We start from the raw sequence: 17,528 nt of genomic DNA on the forward strand, positions 1-17,528 counted from the left end.
AATTTTTTAGTGAATAACAACCGTTTTTCATAGAAACCCAAAAGGTCACATTTTACTTTAGTTTCAATAGTTTAATATTAAGTTCACATTTTTTCCTTGTGAGCAAATATGTATTTGCACTATTCAACATCCATAACATAATTTTATTTCCCTATTCAGTTCACACAATCCATCTAGAAGAGTCAAACTGATTTTATTTGTGCAGGGAAAAAAAGAGGTCAGTTTTTTTGTCACGTGTTTTATTTGGACATAAGGAAAAAGTTCAAGGTATACAAGTGTAGATTGTCATTAAATGATTTCTGATTTACGCTAAAGTCTACACTACAAACAAATCAATCAATATAGACAAAATAAAATCATATAGATAAAAATAAAATTTAAGTGGATGAACAAAAAACATTCTCTAAAAGCTTATTGTCACAGCCCATGAGGAAAAGTTAGGTCTATTTACACATGAAAAACCTAAAGGCCACCCTGCTGAGAAGTATACAGAACTGAATTCATTGCACCTAATTTCCACAGAGATGACCAAGAATCAAAGAAACAGAGACTTCCGCTCCAGGGAATGTTTTTGCACGTTTTACCTGACTGCGCCGGGACCGATCCTACTATCTGAAGGTGCTGCTAAGGTAGGTTCACCAGTCTTATCTGAATGAAACTTGAGGCTTTCGCTTTGAATGGAGACCATTATCTTTGGCAAGTATGTCAAGTTCACTAAACACTGCAAGACATCTTGACGGCTCAAAGTACATCTCTGTCTAATGGATGTTCAATGCACCGTGGGCTGAATTGCTTGTGTTTTCCTAAAGTGCTTGTGTTAAAGCCCCTGAGGGGCAGAGGGTGTGGTTGGTTTGCTCTCATGTTTCCTGTTTATTTGGGATGGTGAAGACAAATGCTGTGATGGATTACGGTAAGACTCATGTAGAAGGTCTATGCATCTCCCTAAATAAAAATGAGGATACCAGGACCTTCAGGATTTTTAAAACTAGAATGATTTCATCACAAACATGCTCATGCATCTAGGAGTTTTCAGGTCTGGCTTCACTTTAAAAGAAATAAAAGCAACGGACCTGACTGAACAACTTCTACTCAAAGAAAAGCAAACCTCACAACCAGACTGAGAAAAATTTCAACTAAACTCAACCTAAACTTACACTCAAGTGCATTGTTGGGGTCTGGAATGCTATTGTAGAATGCTGCGTTCCATCCAATGTTTAATGCAAGATATTTTTCGTACGTAATATCTTTGACTTCCAAAAATAATTTGCATGACATTCTGACGATATTAATATGCAATGCTAGCTTTCATTTTACAGATGCGAGATTATCAACAGTGAGGATCATTTAGTGGGTTTTACACACGTCACTGCAACGTTTCTTGGTAATATAATGTGGGAACTTTGACTTATCAATGTGCTTTATGTGCATAAAAGTGAATGTTTAGCATTAACTGCGCACATCTCAGGTGCCGTCTGTGACGTTATAGACTGAAATCATGATTTCCAAGCCAAAACTCCAACTTCAAGTGCGTTCGATTGCACTTTTCTAAATAGGAAGGTGGATATTCAAAAGTTGAGTTGAATGGAACGCAGCATAAATCCTAACGAGTGTTATAAGAGCTAATTGTGCTGTTGAAGTGAGTCGAGTATGAGCTGAGAGCTATTCAGCTTGCTTCACCTTGCTTCGTCTGAGTACAGTGAACTAGTAAAAGTTAAAGCTGTAACTCCTAAAGAAGAGTAAAACCAGAGCAGAAAAGACTGTCAAACTGGAATAAACAAATAAATTCCTGATTTCACCACCTTAAGCCACTGGAAACGGTTTACAATCAATTACAAATGCATTCCCTTCTTTAAGAAGTATCACTACCATGTCTGCGATCTGTATCCTGATCTGAATGTTCCACACATAAGAGTACACCACAGTATAGACAGTTTGATATATGATGTGAATTAACAGAGAGGATATGCTGGATTTCTGCTTTAGCACCAACCCACCTCCTGCTGATGGAACGACCAATCAGAATCGATTGGTGGGTTAATAACAGAAACTGAACCAATCAGAGTGTTAGATGGCCCAGCTTCGCCCCTACCCCCATCCTAAAAGTCACTTTGATGCAGGGGTATAAAGGGGGCATAGAGAGAAGGGGCAAGAAGGGTGGGGGCATTTTAAGAGTGAGTGAGAGTGTGATTCTCACTCTTCATCAGAACTACTGCTGTCTATGGAATAGACCATAAAGAGAAGATCGGGCCGGGCCGGCACCAGCGGGTGACCAGGTTTCACCACTTCAAAACCCATGTAGTGGAAGGTCTTCATGATGGACACTGCACAAGTGGAGACAAAGACAATTATTCATTTACTGAATTATGGTAAGTAAAAGATTCATTATCCAGTTTTAAAAAATTAGATAACCCAAATTAAATTTCAATTATTTACTCTGCATGTTGTTGCAAACCCGTATGACTTTCTTTATTTCTTTTTTTTTTTTTTTACAGATTGTACACCAATCATAACAGGGCTGTCAAGCTCCAAAATGATTAAAAAGCCATAATAACAGTGCACATATGGATAAGCCATATTTTTGAAATCCGACAACCTGCATCTACATTAATCTGGATACTGAAGATGGCATTTTCATTTCAAAACACTCCTTCCAAACTAGCTTTTTAAAGTGTTTTTTAAACCTAAACATCTGAAAATACTTAACCCTTTAACTGTCACCCCCACTTTTTTTTTTTTTTTAGACAAGAAAATGCACTATCCAAACTTAAATGGTTGTAATTCAAGAATACTTTGGAATATAGACACAAGGCTGGTCTTGTTTTAAAGATTAAAATTGGCAGATTATTGTAGATGTGAAATAACTTGTAAGTGAAACAGAAAAAAAAGTTATAGAAGTTTATGAAAATGTAAAATGTAAAAATATAATATTTTATATAAAATATATATTTTACAAAACTGCAAAGCTTTACAAAGCTGCAAGGAAATCAAAGCCAAAAATCTGAACAAGTTGTGTTCCAAATTTCAGGTTGATATCTCAAAAAATGAGCTTTCGGTACGATTTTGTTTGGGCGCAGTACCACACTTTTTCACTAGATGACAACCAAGCTCCATTACTGACCATATAAAGCCGCATTCATTTCCATATATGGTTTGAGTGATCTGAACCATATATTTCCATTATTTTCATACAATTTATGAAGTAGACATCCTATATAGAAGTAGTATAGAAAGTTTGGCAGAATTTGATATGAATTCAGCCTCTAATAAACATAAAAACAACATGTATGTGGGTTATAGATCGCCGCCACAATCATAAATGTTTTTTTTTTCTATTAAACACTTTCAGACCTTTTTTTCTCAAAAATTGAATGGATGTTATCTTTTGAACACTTGGCATGAAAACAAACATGTTTCAACCAATCTTTACTGATTTTTCATGTTCACTGCTATTTCAAAATAAAGGTCTGAACATGCCTTATGAGTATGAAAATATGATAAATTATGATATGATAAATTACTGCTCCTCTGTAATTTATTTTGAAAATCAGTCACCAAATATGTAAACTAGAGATTCTAAGCTTTCAAATGATATATAGTTTGTCAAGATTAGTTAAGGTTTAGTATAGAATATTACTGTTTTAAATATGTAATGGCAAACGTCCCACCTGTGGGACGGTGATAGTTCACCCAAAAATGAAAATTCTGTCATTAATTAATCACCCTCATGTTGTTCCAAACCCGTAAGACCTTCGTTCATCTTCGGAACACAAATTAAGATATTTTGGATAAAATCTGAGAGGTATATGATTCGCCCATAGACAGCAATTTACCCCAATTTTCAAGGTCCAGAAAGGTACTAAAGACATTGTAAAAATAGTCAATGTGACCACAGTGGTTCAACCTTAATGTTATGAAGCAAAACAAAAATAACGACTTTATTCAACAAATTCTACCCTATCCTGTCAGTCTTCTACGCTTCGTAACATTAAGGTTGAACCACTGCAGTCATGTGGACTATTTTAATTATGTCTTTCTGGACCTTGAAAGTGGTGGTAATTTGCTGTCTATGGAGGAGTCAGAGAGCTCTCGGATTTTATCAAAAATATCTTAATTTGTGTTCCAAAGATGAACAACAGGTGTGGAACGGCATGAGGGCATTTTTGGGTGAACTAGCCCTTTAAGTCCCCTTGCTGTGCATGTGTAAATCATCATAAAGCTCACCGAGATAAGACGAAATTTCCTACCACTCACTGGTGTGTCATGGTCACTCAAAATCGGCATTCCATGTATGGTATAAAATGCAACTGACCCTTCGTCAGGGGTTTGATTGACAGGCAATCTAACCAATCATAACGCCGAATCCACCATTTTGTCCGACAAAGCAGTCAGGGGAATTAGTAGATGAACGTCGAATTAGTAGATGAACTTGAACTTGAAAAATTATGTCTTTCCGCGTTTGAAACAACATTCCTTCTGATGTTCATTCATGTTTATTTGATGCTATAAATGAACTAGTAGGAAGAGATGATTGGTTCACGAGCCGCTTGAGCTGAGGTGCTACAGCGATCTGTCACGACACATTAAAGAGCCACTAAACAGTATTTATTGTTTAAATTTCTTTCAAAATTACAAAATTTTAAATTTAAGACTTTGTTTCATATCAAAAGTAACCTGCTCTGTCTTGTCTGTAGAGGCCTTTTCAGTATCCTCTTTGCTCCGTGATGTATTTTTCGCTGCGTGAGAACATGATGTGTGGTGTGCGAGTGGCATGGCTTGTCGGACGTAGCAACAGTAACTAAAGGGGGCAAGTCTTTGCAAACAGTCAATTGCCCTCATGTTTTGCCGCAAGACAGCAATTGCGAGTAAATATTATCATCTTTGCAGGAATGTGATACGAAGATTGTATCTTTAGCAACTCTATGAAAGTAACGGCAGGCACAACAATGCCAATACACCCATAATGTGCATGACTAAACAAGCATTTTCGAATACCTACGTTTGCACAGTTCACACTACAACGTGAAAACACAGTTCTCAAATGTATCCACTTGGGTGAACGTCTTCCAAAAGCTGTTTTTGCTGGACAAATCAGCATCTCAGAGTGAACTAAAGGCCAAAGCGTTTTCAAATGTATCTGGATTAATGTGGATGTAGCCTCAGTTTCCAAAAAAAATCTTTGGTTGTGTTACATACAAAACAGTACTCGTTTGGTACAACATGAGTGTGAGTCATCGCTGACAGAATTAGCATTTTTTTGTAAAATATAACTTTAATATGTTTTTAAATGTATCTTACATCGATCGTCTCTGTTTTTGTGAAGCCACAGGAACACATAGCTGACTTTCAACTGCTCCTCTGCAAACTCCAGAAGCCTGGTGAAACTGCAGTGTAAAGAGAGAGAGAGAGAAATGGTGACGCACTGCTGCTTTTACATAATGTGTATCTTATGTAATAATGCAGATGTACTAGCCACAGAACAACTTCAGTCAGAACACACACACTTATTTAATGCTTTCTGACAGTCCGCCACCTGCTCGTTGAAGGTTCTAATGCCTCCAGTGACCTCACAGACAGCACATAACTGGACATGATGATGAATCCAAATGAGAAATAACTGGAAGAACTTTCATCAAGAGCGGCTGCATCATTCACAACCTCATACCGGTGAAGACACTTCACACGGAAAACCATCTTGAGCTGCTTTTGACTAAAATTAAACCAGCCGTTTGTTCTACTGTGACCTAAAAATGTCAGTTAAAGCCGAACCATGTAGAGACAGACAGATATAGTCCCGCTGTCAGCTTCAATATAGAGCTGTATGATGACAGATCATTAACCCAACGTACCCTTCTTTGCTGCCATTGTGGAGAGCTCCGGCAGGGATTTCCAGGTAGAGTGCATCGTCTGAAAGAACCGTGTCCCAGCAGGAGAACCGTCGCTCGCTCAGCTGGTACTGGAAGTGCAGGACTGGGGGCGCTCCGCTTACTGATCCCGCCTGAGTCACTGTCAGCTTTTCGTCCTGGAGGACACATATACACATAATGAAATGTGTGTTATTTGTAAGAGCACAAAAGAAAATGTTTCATTTAATGAACTTTCGTTTTCTTACAATATTGCATATTATTATTGTTATTAATATTATTGTAACATATTTGCATATATTGTATCCATACTCGGATCTTATAAATATCAATATATTTTTTACGATATATAATTTCCAACAGTTAAATAAATGTAAACTCTTGGAAGCAGCCTTGAAAGAACCAGTTCTCAGATGCTTCTCAAATGAACTACGCAAGAGAGATATTCACTCTCATTCGCAAATCGATCCAATTATGATCGATCAGTCGGAGTTGTATTCTGACATCTGTATTGCATCATGCATCAATGTAGGATTCATTTCGGTAATGAACCCTCTGTAATCCTGTCGATTTTCAATTGATTTTTGTCTAAATATTACCAGAGTAGTACATTTAAACAAAATCAATTGATATAAATGAGCTCAAGAGTAGCCAGCAGTCACTTGAACAATAGACCTTTTCACAGGTGTGAGTGATCCTAAACCTCTTAACCTTTTGAGACGATCACATGTCTGTACAGACAGTGCTGACATCTATAGTCTCACACACATGGTCAGGTGTATGCCCAGCTCGATTACCGAGTGCCAATGCCTTCCATATGTAGGCCAGATGGAAACTCTGGTTGTAAATATGGTACAGAGCTACGTGACAAAAAACAAGCTCTAGAGATCTCTTTACACCCGTCTCCTCCCTTGGGCTGGTTGTCGGTGTATGTTTTTTGGAAATGGTATGGCTAACTGCCCCAGTTAGACACAGTTTTTAGGGTCTACTAGAATAGGTGCATGATTTTTTAAAAACACATTATTTTTCACATATTTGATATTGTTGCAACACCTCTCTTCCCAGTCTGTCAGTACACAGTAAAATCCCCAGAGTTAAATCAACTCTGCTTAGAGTACATATGGTCCCTCTCTAAATAGGGACCATATGGACCACCCAGGCCTCAGGGTGCCAGCTGATAACAGAGATACCCATCCTGCCAAAATAAAATAACACTGAAGCAGAGTTAAAGTTAATGATATAATTAAGCAATTAATTATATTTAATTAACTGTGACTGAAGTCATTTGTAGTTATTGTGTTTCTCTTCAGTGATTCTGCTTGTTAACAGCAGGTGTTCATCACTAATGCACAATCATCACTTAATTAATTGTTTAATTATCTCATTAACTTTAACTCTGCTTCAGAGTTATTTTAACACTATTTAGAGAGGGACCATATGTACTCTGTGCAAAGTTGATTTAACTCTGGGGATTTTACTGTGTAAAGGCCTTTGCAAACAGTCCGAAATTTTCACATGTTTTTTTTCGTATTCGCAATCCTAAAAATTCGTCACGCACAGAGACCTTGCACACTGAGTCCGATGCGTATTAATGAATGCGTTACAAAAAAAAAAAAAAAAAAAAAAAAAAAAAAAAAAAAAAATCGCAAAACAATACAAAATTAAGTCTTCAAGCAGTGAGCACGATTGTCTCCTCTCTTCTTAAAAAGAAAGAGGAAATATTGGGTCCATTCAATCCCGAGATTGCATAGAGAGAAAGGAGAATTCACCTCATCAAGGAGCTGTGGGATTACCCAAGCGTTTCAAAGTTTACTTCAGGATGTCAGTGGCTCAGTTTGATGCTTTGCTACTGGCACAATCTGTCTTTATATTCAGTCTCTTTGTATTCCTCACGTTGTTTGTCATTCAGTGCTGCTGTTTTGTGCTGTCGACGACGTGGATCAACTTGTCAGATGGCAGTCAGGATTTTTGCGTTTGCGTACGGTGGCTCTGAATTGTCAAAATGTCTCTCAAAATGCGTGCCACGGATGCGAAAAACGCAGAAAATCGAACCTGATCCGAATATTTTTTTGACGGACGAAAGTTTCGGAGGCAATGTGCAAACGCAATTGACATAACGTGAGGTCGAATTTATTTTTTAACGTGCGAAAGTTTTCGGACTCAGTGTGCAATGACCTTAACACTCTGTTTAGTTCCTGTCTCTATGAAGCCACTCCACGCAATGTGCTCTGATTGGTTGACCGTTTCGAGCATGTTTGGGAAATGTCACGCCCCTTACCATAACCGTAAGTTTTAACAAACCACTAATGCAACTCAACCAGGCCTCGTCCGTTTTATATTGTGACGTGTATGTTCCCAGAAGAAAACTCTGTTTCAGGCAGTTCAGTTAGTTCATTGTGCTTGCTTATATAGAGAATAACTCCCTTTGAGTGACATTGTGCATTGTAACTTTGCAGAGCTTTTTCATGCTCAAACAGCAACATTACACACTAAAGAAAGTTGGAAATAAAAAAAAAAGCATAATATGACCCTTTTAAATGTCTTTTAAAAAAATGTGTTTCTGAAGTTCGTACAAAACCGACCAACAAATCAGACTGCGAGTGCTCTTACCTTGTGAAGTACGCTGTGAGGGAGATCCCTGCCTGTCCCTCGCCCACCCGGGATCTTCGTTAGTGGGAGAGGGGCATCAGGAGCACCACAGAGGCCCTGGAGCCCGCTGCCTCGAGCCAAGCACAGCACAACTACAAGACCAAGACAGAATATGAAAGAGAAAATATGTCATAGCTGTGTAAGATTAACATAGTTTTCCACTAGTGCTTTTAACTAAAATTGGCATGCGCTTCTAAAAACTACCTTCGCTCTGTCTGTCTCAGGCACCATGATTCAAGTGCATGACGCAGCTTGGCACAGGCCTCAGGGTGCCAGCTGATAACAGAGATACCCATCTGCCAACAGCATAAAACCAGTCTGGCTGTCTGCCTTACTGAAATGTTGGCACTTTTAAGGGCTCTCTCTAAATATCTGTTCTTATGCCTTATCAAACACTGTCACGTTGTAATGTTTTCTGCAGCACTGTTTTCACATTAACACTCAGTTCTCTGATTACAGACTATGGCAGCACTTAAAGGGTTAGTTCATCCAAAAAAGAAATTCTGTCATTAATTACTCACCCTCATGTCGTTCCACACCTGTAAGACCTTCGTTCATCTTTGGAACACAAATGAAAATCTTTTTGACGAAATCTGAGAACTTTCTGTCCCTCGATAGACAGCTACATAACTACCACATTGACGTAGTGTTGTCAAAAGTACCGACTTCGGTACCTATCGGTACTGAAATTTTTAAAATGTGAGGCTTTGAGCGCTGTTGAGCGGATTCGTAAACATCTCTGATTGGCCATTGTGTTGACGCACTCATCGGATATGCCTGTGATTGGCTACAATGATCAACGCATGGGAGCATTTGAAAGCACATGGAAGTGTTTGAATTTGAAAGCGTTTTGAAAGTGGGAGCGCGAGCAATTGAAAGCAGGCGTCTAACAGTGGACCGATCCGCGATAGACGCCTGCTCTGTGTAAGCGCTTAGTGAAGAGATTAATTGATGACTATTTACGTTTTTACAGCGTTGATCATTGAAGACTATCACAGACATATCCGATGAGCCGTGAAAACAACGGCCAATCAGAGATGTTTACGAATTCACTCAACAGCGCTCAAAGCGTCATATTTTTTAAATTTCAGTACTGACTAGGTACCGAAGTCAGTACTTTTGACAACACTACTTTGACGCTTCAAAAAGTTCATAAAGAGATTGTAAAACTAATCCATATGTATTGAGCAGTTTAGTCCAAATTTTCTGAAGAGACTCGATCACTTTATATGATGAACAGATTTAATTTAGGCTTATATTCACATATAAACATTCATCAACTCGCACATTATTTGTGGTAAACGGAAGCTCAAGCATGAGATCAGGGGAGTGAGATTTACATGCACAGCTCTTACCGGCCTACGTCTGTAACACTCATCCTCCTAAAGCTCACTCCCATCCAGGTCACGGCACCAATGTAACCCCTCCGGTTCGAAGTGGCACTCAAACCCGGGTCTGCTGACATGGGAGTCGGGCCCTCTGACAAGGAGGCTAAATGCCCCGTTATACTTCAAACGAAATCGAAGAAAGAACTGATGTGATGTCATTTCGAACAAAATCAGGCCAAAGCGAAGTTCGTTTCGTGTTCTTTTTGGAAGTTCGAAACGGCTTGCCAAAGCGAAATTTCAGGAAAAGTTCGTTCCAGCACCAAAACACCTTCGTACTACCATTGGTCAGTGACGTTAACGTAACAGGAGGCGTGCGCTGAGGCTCCGCCTTCACTCGCGTGGACCGCATCTCTGACTCATTTGATCTGTAGAGTTTGTCGAGGTAATATCTCCGCGGGTGAAAACATGAACAGACTAGATAGCTGCTTTATAGTACAAAATTAAGTTGTGCTTGTAAAAAAATGAGGCACTAACACTGTTTTTCATGTTTGATACTGTAAAGCTGCTTGATTTTTGCTTGATCTATTGAATAAAGTGCTATATGAAGACGTGACGTGAGTGCTAATTTGCAGAGCTCGTGCTAACATTCCCATGCTGTTATGATCAGACGCTTTTCTTATGCCTTCTATAATAATTCCTTACTGTTTTCTCATTTTTGTTGTGTCTATTTTGTTACTGAGAAGAAAGTGCATGGCACATATTTACATATTCATCTAAACGTCGCTCTCAGCAGTGTAGGCGGCGTCAGATGTTCGTTTACAGTATATCACTGGTCACGCATTTCGAACTTCGTTTTACCCCTAAACGAAGAACGAAAAAGAAGTTTGTTTGAAGTATAGCAGAGCCTTAAAGACCGCGGTCTCTAACATCAGTCGCTAGAGCGCCTCTTGAGGTCAGGGGAGTGAGGTTTACATGCAAACCTCTACCAGCGTACATCTGTTAGACGTGCGAGAACCAATGAGGTTCATTCTCATGTTACGCAGCACGTTTGAGCTTCTGCAAAAACCACTTAAGTTCGTTTGTGTGTTACGCAGCATGTTTGAGCTTCCGCAAGAGGTTTGTTCTCGCGCGTCAAGCAGGTTCGGTTGAGCTTCTGTTTATGTTTGCTGATCAATGTTTATATGTGAATAAAAGCCCAAATTCAATCTGTTCATCATAGAAAGTGATTGAGTCTCTTCAGAAAATTTGGACTAAACTGCTCATTTCATATGGATTAGTTTTACGATCTCTATGTGAACTTTTTGAAGCATCGAAGTGGTAGTTGTGTAGCTGTCAATGGAGGGACAGAAATCTCTTAGATTTCATCAAAAAGATTTACATTTCTGTTCCGAAGATGAACGAAAGTCTTACGGATTTGGAACAACATGAGGGTGAGTAATTAATGATTTTTATTTTTGGGTGAACTAACCCTTTAAGACAGGAGTAAAAATAATTTTGTTCTAATATGGAGGGAATCAAGCTAATATATAATTTTGTTTAGTCAGTTCATTTATCAGATTTATCTATAAATTAGTGTTAGAATCAATTAATCATCTGATATTGTGCGATCATCAGTATCGGCAGATCAATTTGATTCTTGAGTAAATATTGAAAGATATGTTTCACTTTCCACTAGACAGAAGGGAGGCAGCTCGCAAACAAGCACATGATGTGAAAACAAGTCTGTAAATAGCAGCTTGGCTGAGAACATTTGACATCCCAGAGGGCTTGAGTTACAGCACTGGCTTTTAGACATGGTAATAACAGACATTTGTGTCCCCATGACATACTGGGAGATCTTTGGATCTGATATCTCATCTGAAGCCAGGCCGCACACTGTCAGCGAAAATCTCTCATTATGATTAAAAGCATTTCAGAAAATTCCCAATTTTCAAAACAGCCCTGTTTACAAAAAGCTAGACCGAGGAATATGAGCTCACGTATTGGTGATAAACTGATCTGGGAACAGAACATTGATATTTTATGGCTTTATCAGCTGACAGCAATCCATGACACGGTTACAGTACGCTGGCACAAATGAAATGGCTGTTTGAAGCTAGGGTGCTTTGTTTTCAAGTCTCATGAGCCAGATTACCCAGCAGGCAAATGAAAGGAGGGCGTAGTGGTTTCCTTGCTCTGGCAACCAAACATGTAACCCAGGTGATATAATCTGCATGGTGACCACATGAAAACAGGTGAAGCTGTTACTTTCCTTTTCGGTGACAGTACAGACTACAAAGAATTAGTACGACAGATTTTCCAAGACACTTTTGAGACGCTCTTGTTTTGTTCATTCTCCTCTCCTGGTCTCTGCATTGAGTGCTGGGTATCTGCGAGTGAAATGTCAGCTTGTTTTGAAAGCCGACACTTTCACCCTTTGACATTCAAGCACCTTCCTCCCCTCCACCGTCTCTGATTTTACGCTCTGGATCAAAACAGTTTCAGACCAACTAAAAAAAAGAAAGAAACTGAAACTGGGGGTTTTTCTTGGATTCATTTAACATACAAAGAACTCGATGTTTACACATTCATTGCATGTCCATGCAAATGTCGAAATCTCAATGCAGTCGTCAATTTTTGCATTAGACTTTTTGGTTTTTAGCTGTGTGGTTGCTATGATGGTTGCTAGAGCATTGCTAGATTATGCTTCCTTTTCTGCTGATATAATGGGAATTTTTGCCCTGTTTTGTCATTCGCCAGGTAAAAATTGTACGTTTTCATTCGCTTGGAAAACAAATAGGACACTTTCCACAAAATATAAAGTCTCCATGAAATCAAAATTGACAATTCTTATTTATTTTATGGAATATTGCAGTAGTTATTTTAAATTATTTATCCGTGCCCATCGTTTTTTTAATTCATGTGCCTCATAATCTTTAATCAAAATAACTTCCCCTCCTCTTGCAGCATCATCTCTTCTCTGTTTACTGGCGCGAGGGCGGGGCAACCTGTCACTCACATGAGATCGACCAATAGCAAACCACAACCATCCAGTGATCCAATTAATGCCCAATGGTCAAAATCAAGTCCCACCCTATATTTTTTCTTGTTCGAGAAGCCGCTTCACTTGGATATTTTTCACAATATGAAAGAAAACACAATTGCAACTTCCAATTCATTCATGACTGCAATTTTTTTAAATCGCAGCTATGAACAATAGTAATATAAGTTAAGGATAATGTTGGATTCATAAAGTCCAAAAGCAGAATCTATTTCCAAAACAATCCAAAGATCTCCTTTTTGTTACTGAGAAAGTAGTTCACATAATTCCACAAAAAGAAAACAGCTGGCTGCTGGCAGTATCACTAAAGATCATTCCTGACTCCAGCTGACCTCCAGAACTCCAGGTGATAGTCCGGATCTGTTTAAAGACCGGGATTCAGGTTAATCTTTAGTGCAGTAATTACTGGCTCCGCTGAGTGTTTGGAGAACGACCAGGAAACAGTCAAAACCAAAACAGGATACTGCGAGTCTTCCAGGAAAACAGTTATCATTTGGCTACAGAGGGGCACGAAAGGTGACGTCCGACCTTCAACTCACAGTGAACGTATTTTGGACCAATCCCTGACCAGGAGAGATATGGCAGGTTTGTGTTTTGCACATATCAGATTACAAAGCCTCCACAAGCAAGAGGCCTTCCTTGACAACATGTCTTAAATGTTTCTGTTTTACCAGAGGCTAAATTCTTTTGTTAAGCGTTTCACTTTTTAACGTTGATGGTCTGGATGGAGTCCAAGTAAAATAAGCAAAACACAAACAGACGTGAGGTTGAGAAACAGGACGTCGCATGAAATGTGAGTGTCGATGTCATTCTGTGACCCGCGAGGAAACGTTCATGGAAAATGCTCTGATTTTAACATGATGTTTGAATTGTTCATAAACAGGGCCACGCCAAAGATGTTGCAGCTAAAGAACAGAGCTTTCTAGGAACTAAAGCTTATGTAATGTTTTGACCCTATATTCCTCACTCAGAATACCTTAAATCTCAGGTTAAATCAGGCTTCTCGCCTGCACTGGTGCTAATCTTGTTACAAAAACAAACATTTCAATGAAAACAACCACTGATAGTGTCCAGAGTTTCATAACAGGTGATCTGTGCTAGGGTTTCCATCCTCAATCCAGATTTGGAAATTGCAAGAGTAGGAAATTAGATTGTTTAGGAAAAACTAATTATCTTTGGGACAGTGCTATTTGGTCAGCATTGACAGTCATGTTACGAGCTCATGAATCCTAATTGAGTTGATGGGGTTATGGATGAAATATTTATAGCAGTGTGTCTCTCACACTCATCTGTCTGCTCGACATTAAATCCACTTTGATAACAGTCTGTGAGTCTGATCCTTCAGTATATCACAATAGATCCTGCCCATTCATAATTTACATACATCACAGCTCTATATCAAAACAAAAAAATCATTTGTATTTTAGATATTTGTATTTTAGATAGAAAAAATCTAGAATTTTTAAACATTATATATATATATATATATATATATATATATATATATATATATATATATATATATATAATGATTTATATAACTATATATAATACATAAACATTAATTAAATTAAGCAAATGTATCATAAACCATTTACATATGTATAAATATGTTCTGAATTATTATTTACATATATTTTAATATCTTAATGGCACGTTAAATGTCTAAACACATATCCAAAATGATAAAAAAACAGAAAACTTTGGCAATATGTGCATGAAATTAAAACGTTGCAAAAGGTATAGTCGTATATCGTCTCACCTCTCCTCTGTGTTGCACATGTTTATTTCCTCGTAAACTGCTTTACTCTAACAACTCAAAGAGTGACTGTTGTGCAGAAAGTCCACGGAGAAATGCACCATATGTATAATAATTCTCTCTGAAGCGTTCAGCGAGACGCGCACCGTGCTTTGACACCGAGCACTGACTGCGCGGTGACGTTGAGGAACTGATTCTGAATATTAATGAGCCTACGTAACGTCTGCCAATCGAACGACACGCAGCTTCATTAATATTCATCGACGTGCAGCGTGAAGAATCATTGGAGACAGACGCAGAACAGGGAAGTGACAGTGATTCTACTTATATTATTCTGTTTTTAAATATCGATTAGGTCAAGATATTGATTGTTTTATATGTTCTTCATAAATGTATAGTGATATAATGGTATTTAAGGGACACTCAAAAGCATAATGATGAAATTGACTACACTGAGGGTTTCTGGGAAATTAAGTTTTTAGCTTTGAACATTCCAACAGTTTTTGAATCACCTAATTTACAGGTAATAAGTGTAAATAGAACAATAAAAGTGCTAAAATCAACACAAAAGTCATCTTATTCTCCATTATCATGTCAAATCTTATAAACTAATGCTTAGAAATGCATAGAAATAAAGCGGAAGATGTCATCTGAAAATACTCTTATTTATTTTTAAGTCTACAGGACTTTTGGAACAGGGTGGACAGGACTTATGTTATGCAAGAGCTGATAATGGAAACAACCCTGGGCCAAAAGATTAAAGGATTAGAAACCGGACACCAAGCGATGTGATCGTTACACGGCGGTGGGTGAAGATCATCTCAGTGACTGAAGTGCATGACCTCCAACAGAGAACCCACAACATAATCAATATATGAACTCTGCAAGGAACTGGGTTTGAATTCTCAGTAGTAAAGGAACCTCAATAGGGTCCTAAATCAGAATGATAGTGGTTTAAATAGCTTAGGGCTGGGGTTTTCAACTGGTTTTGGATCCAGATAATTTTATCCTATCCTAACTATGCATATGGTTAGTTGCCTTTGAATTTAGCATTGCTTCCATGCTATCTGAAGAGATTTCTGTGGAGATTGAGCAGAACTGACCAGATGAGAACCACTGCAGTTCTATCAACTCAATAAAATTGTGGCAACAGATTGCGAGCAATAATATTAATTAAATTCAACATATAAGAATTGAGTTAGAATTAATCAAATGAATTGCTTAAAAGTCAACCATGTGTAAAATTAGCAAACACCATTACAAAAACCACAAACTGACATAAAAAGTATTAAACCACCCAACTATATGAAACACTGATCACCATAACGGCGACCAAACATTTTCATTGTGATTCTACTTGTTATCATCAAGTGTCTTCAATTTTGGTAATAAAAAATAAAGAGTTCTTAATTAATCTTTGACTTTTTACTTAGTTTTTACTCGTTTTAAATGGCTGACATTTAAGGAATCAATTTGATTAATTCTAACTCAGTTCTATTTAGTGAATTTAATTAATATTATTGCTTGTAATTTGTTGCCAACATTTTATGGAGTAGATATAGCATATTACTTTTTACATTTGGGGGAACTTAATCAAGCTTTCTTCATGTGGAATCTCATTATAAGAACAGAAACCACATTGTTTGCAGTCTTGTTTATGGTTCATTATTGGATTTCAGTTAATTTGTCCTTGTTGGCATGATATCCATCATGTGTTTGGTGGTTACAGTGTCTTGTGGGCGAAGTGTGGTGTTAGCAACCACCTGATTTGATGGCTGTCTTTTTGAAAACAATAAACAAGTTGGACAACCGAAACATAAATCAGCTCAGATCACAGTTCCTGTCACACACCCTCTCAAACTGAGAGCTGCAAGGCATTCTGAAACCTCCATGGCTAAACAGACAAAAATATATTTCTTTTTCCGTAATGATGCTTTATAATGATTCACCCTGCCTGCAGCTGACAGATGAATAACAACAATAATTATCAAACAATTAAATATAGTTGTTAGTCAAATGATGAAATCATAAAGTAAATCACAAGATTATGGACTACAAAACCCCATTGGCATGATTTCTTAGACCTGCTACAAACACATGCAGGACACACAGTTCTGATGGGCCAGTGAGAACAGAGAGTTTTTTTATTCCATAGACAGCATCAGCCTGCTGATCTATTAAAAGCTCCATTGTATCTTTTCCTCTTTGGCACTCTTGTGCATCCAGGAAATGCTTGTTTACTGTGTCAGGTAATCATCTTAGAGCTGGATGGGAGAGATTCTCTCTGTCACGGCAGGCAGCGCCTGTAAACTGCTTCTGATTTCTGCTTCACTCATACCTTGTTTGGTATTTGATTAAAAGAGTGACATGTTGAGAAGATTAAAAATACCCTAGCAATGTTCTACCAACCACCCAACACACCCTACCTGTCACCTACAACAGGGCTTCTCAATCCTGAGATCTGCATTCCTGCAAAGTTCAGCTCCAACCCTGATCAAACACAACTGAACCAGACAAGATCTTCAGGAGCACTTGATAATTACAAACAGGTGTGTTAGATAAGGTTTGGATCTAAACAGATTGGGCACCCCTTACCTACAACATAACCCAGAATTCCCCAGTAAAGCCCTAACAACTGCCTAGAACACCCGAACAATCACCCACAATACCCTAGCAACCACCTGGAATACCTCAACAACCAATCAGAACACCATAGCAACGTTCTAGCAACCACCCAGAATTCTCTAGTAATACCATTGAAACCACCTAAAATATTATATCAAACACAAATTTCTTAGCAACTGCCTGGAGCACCCTAGCATGCCAGGATACTCTAGCAACCACCTGGAACACCTTAGCAATGCCCTAGTAACCACCCAGAATACCCTAGA

The 17,528-nt window shown here is 38.2% G+C and overlaps 1 protein-coding gene across 1 annotated transcript; it reads right to left on the reverse strand.

Moving 5' to 3' along the window:
* Positions 1–207: 207 nt before the first annotated feature.
* On the reverse strand, positions 208–15,780 carry oaz2a (ornithine decarboxylase antizyme 2a). The gene is given in 6 exon segments (XM_067379071.1): positions 208–2,321; positions 5,296–5,381; positions 5,847–6,019; positions 8,472–8,549; positions 8,551–8,602; positions 14,641–15,780. Coding segments are annotated over 6 exon segments (540 nt in total). The 5' UTR covers positions 14,661–15,780; the 3' UTR covers positions 208–2,190.
* Positions 15,781–17,528: the final 1,748 nt, after the last annotated feature.

Source organism: Chanodichthys erythropterus, chromosome 24 (assembly GCF_024489055.1).
Source record: "Chanodichthys erythropterus isolate Z2021 chromosome 24, ASM2448905v1, whole genome shotgun sequence".
In the NCBI taxonomy this organism is placed as follows: domain Eukaryota; kingdom Metazoa; phylum Chordata; class Actinopteri; order Cypriniformes; family Xenocyprididae; genus Chanodichthys; species Chanodichthys erythropterus.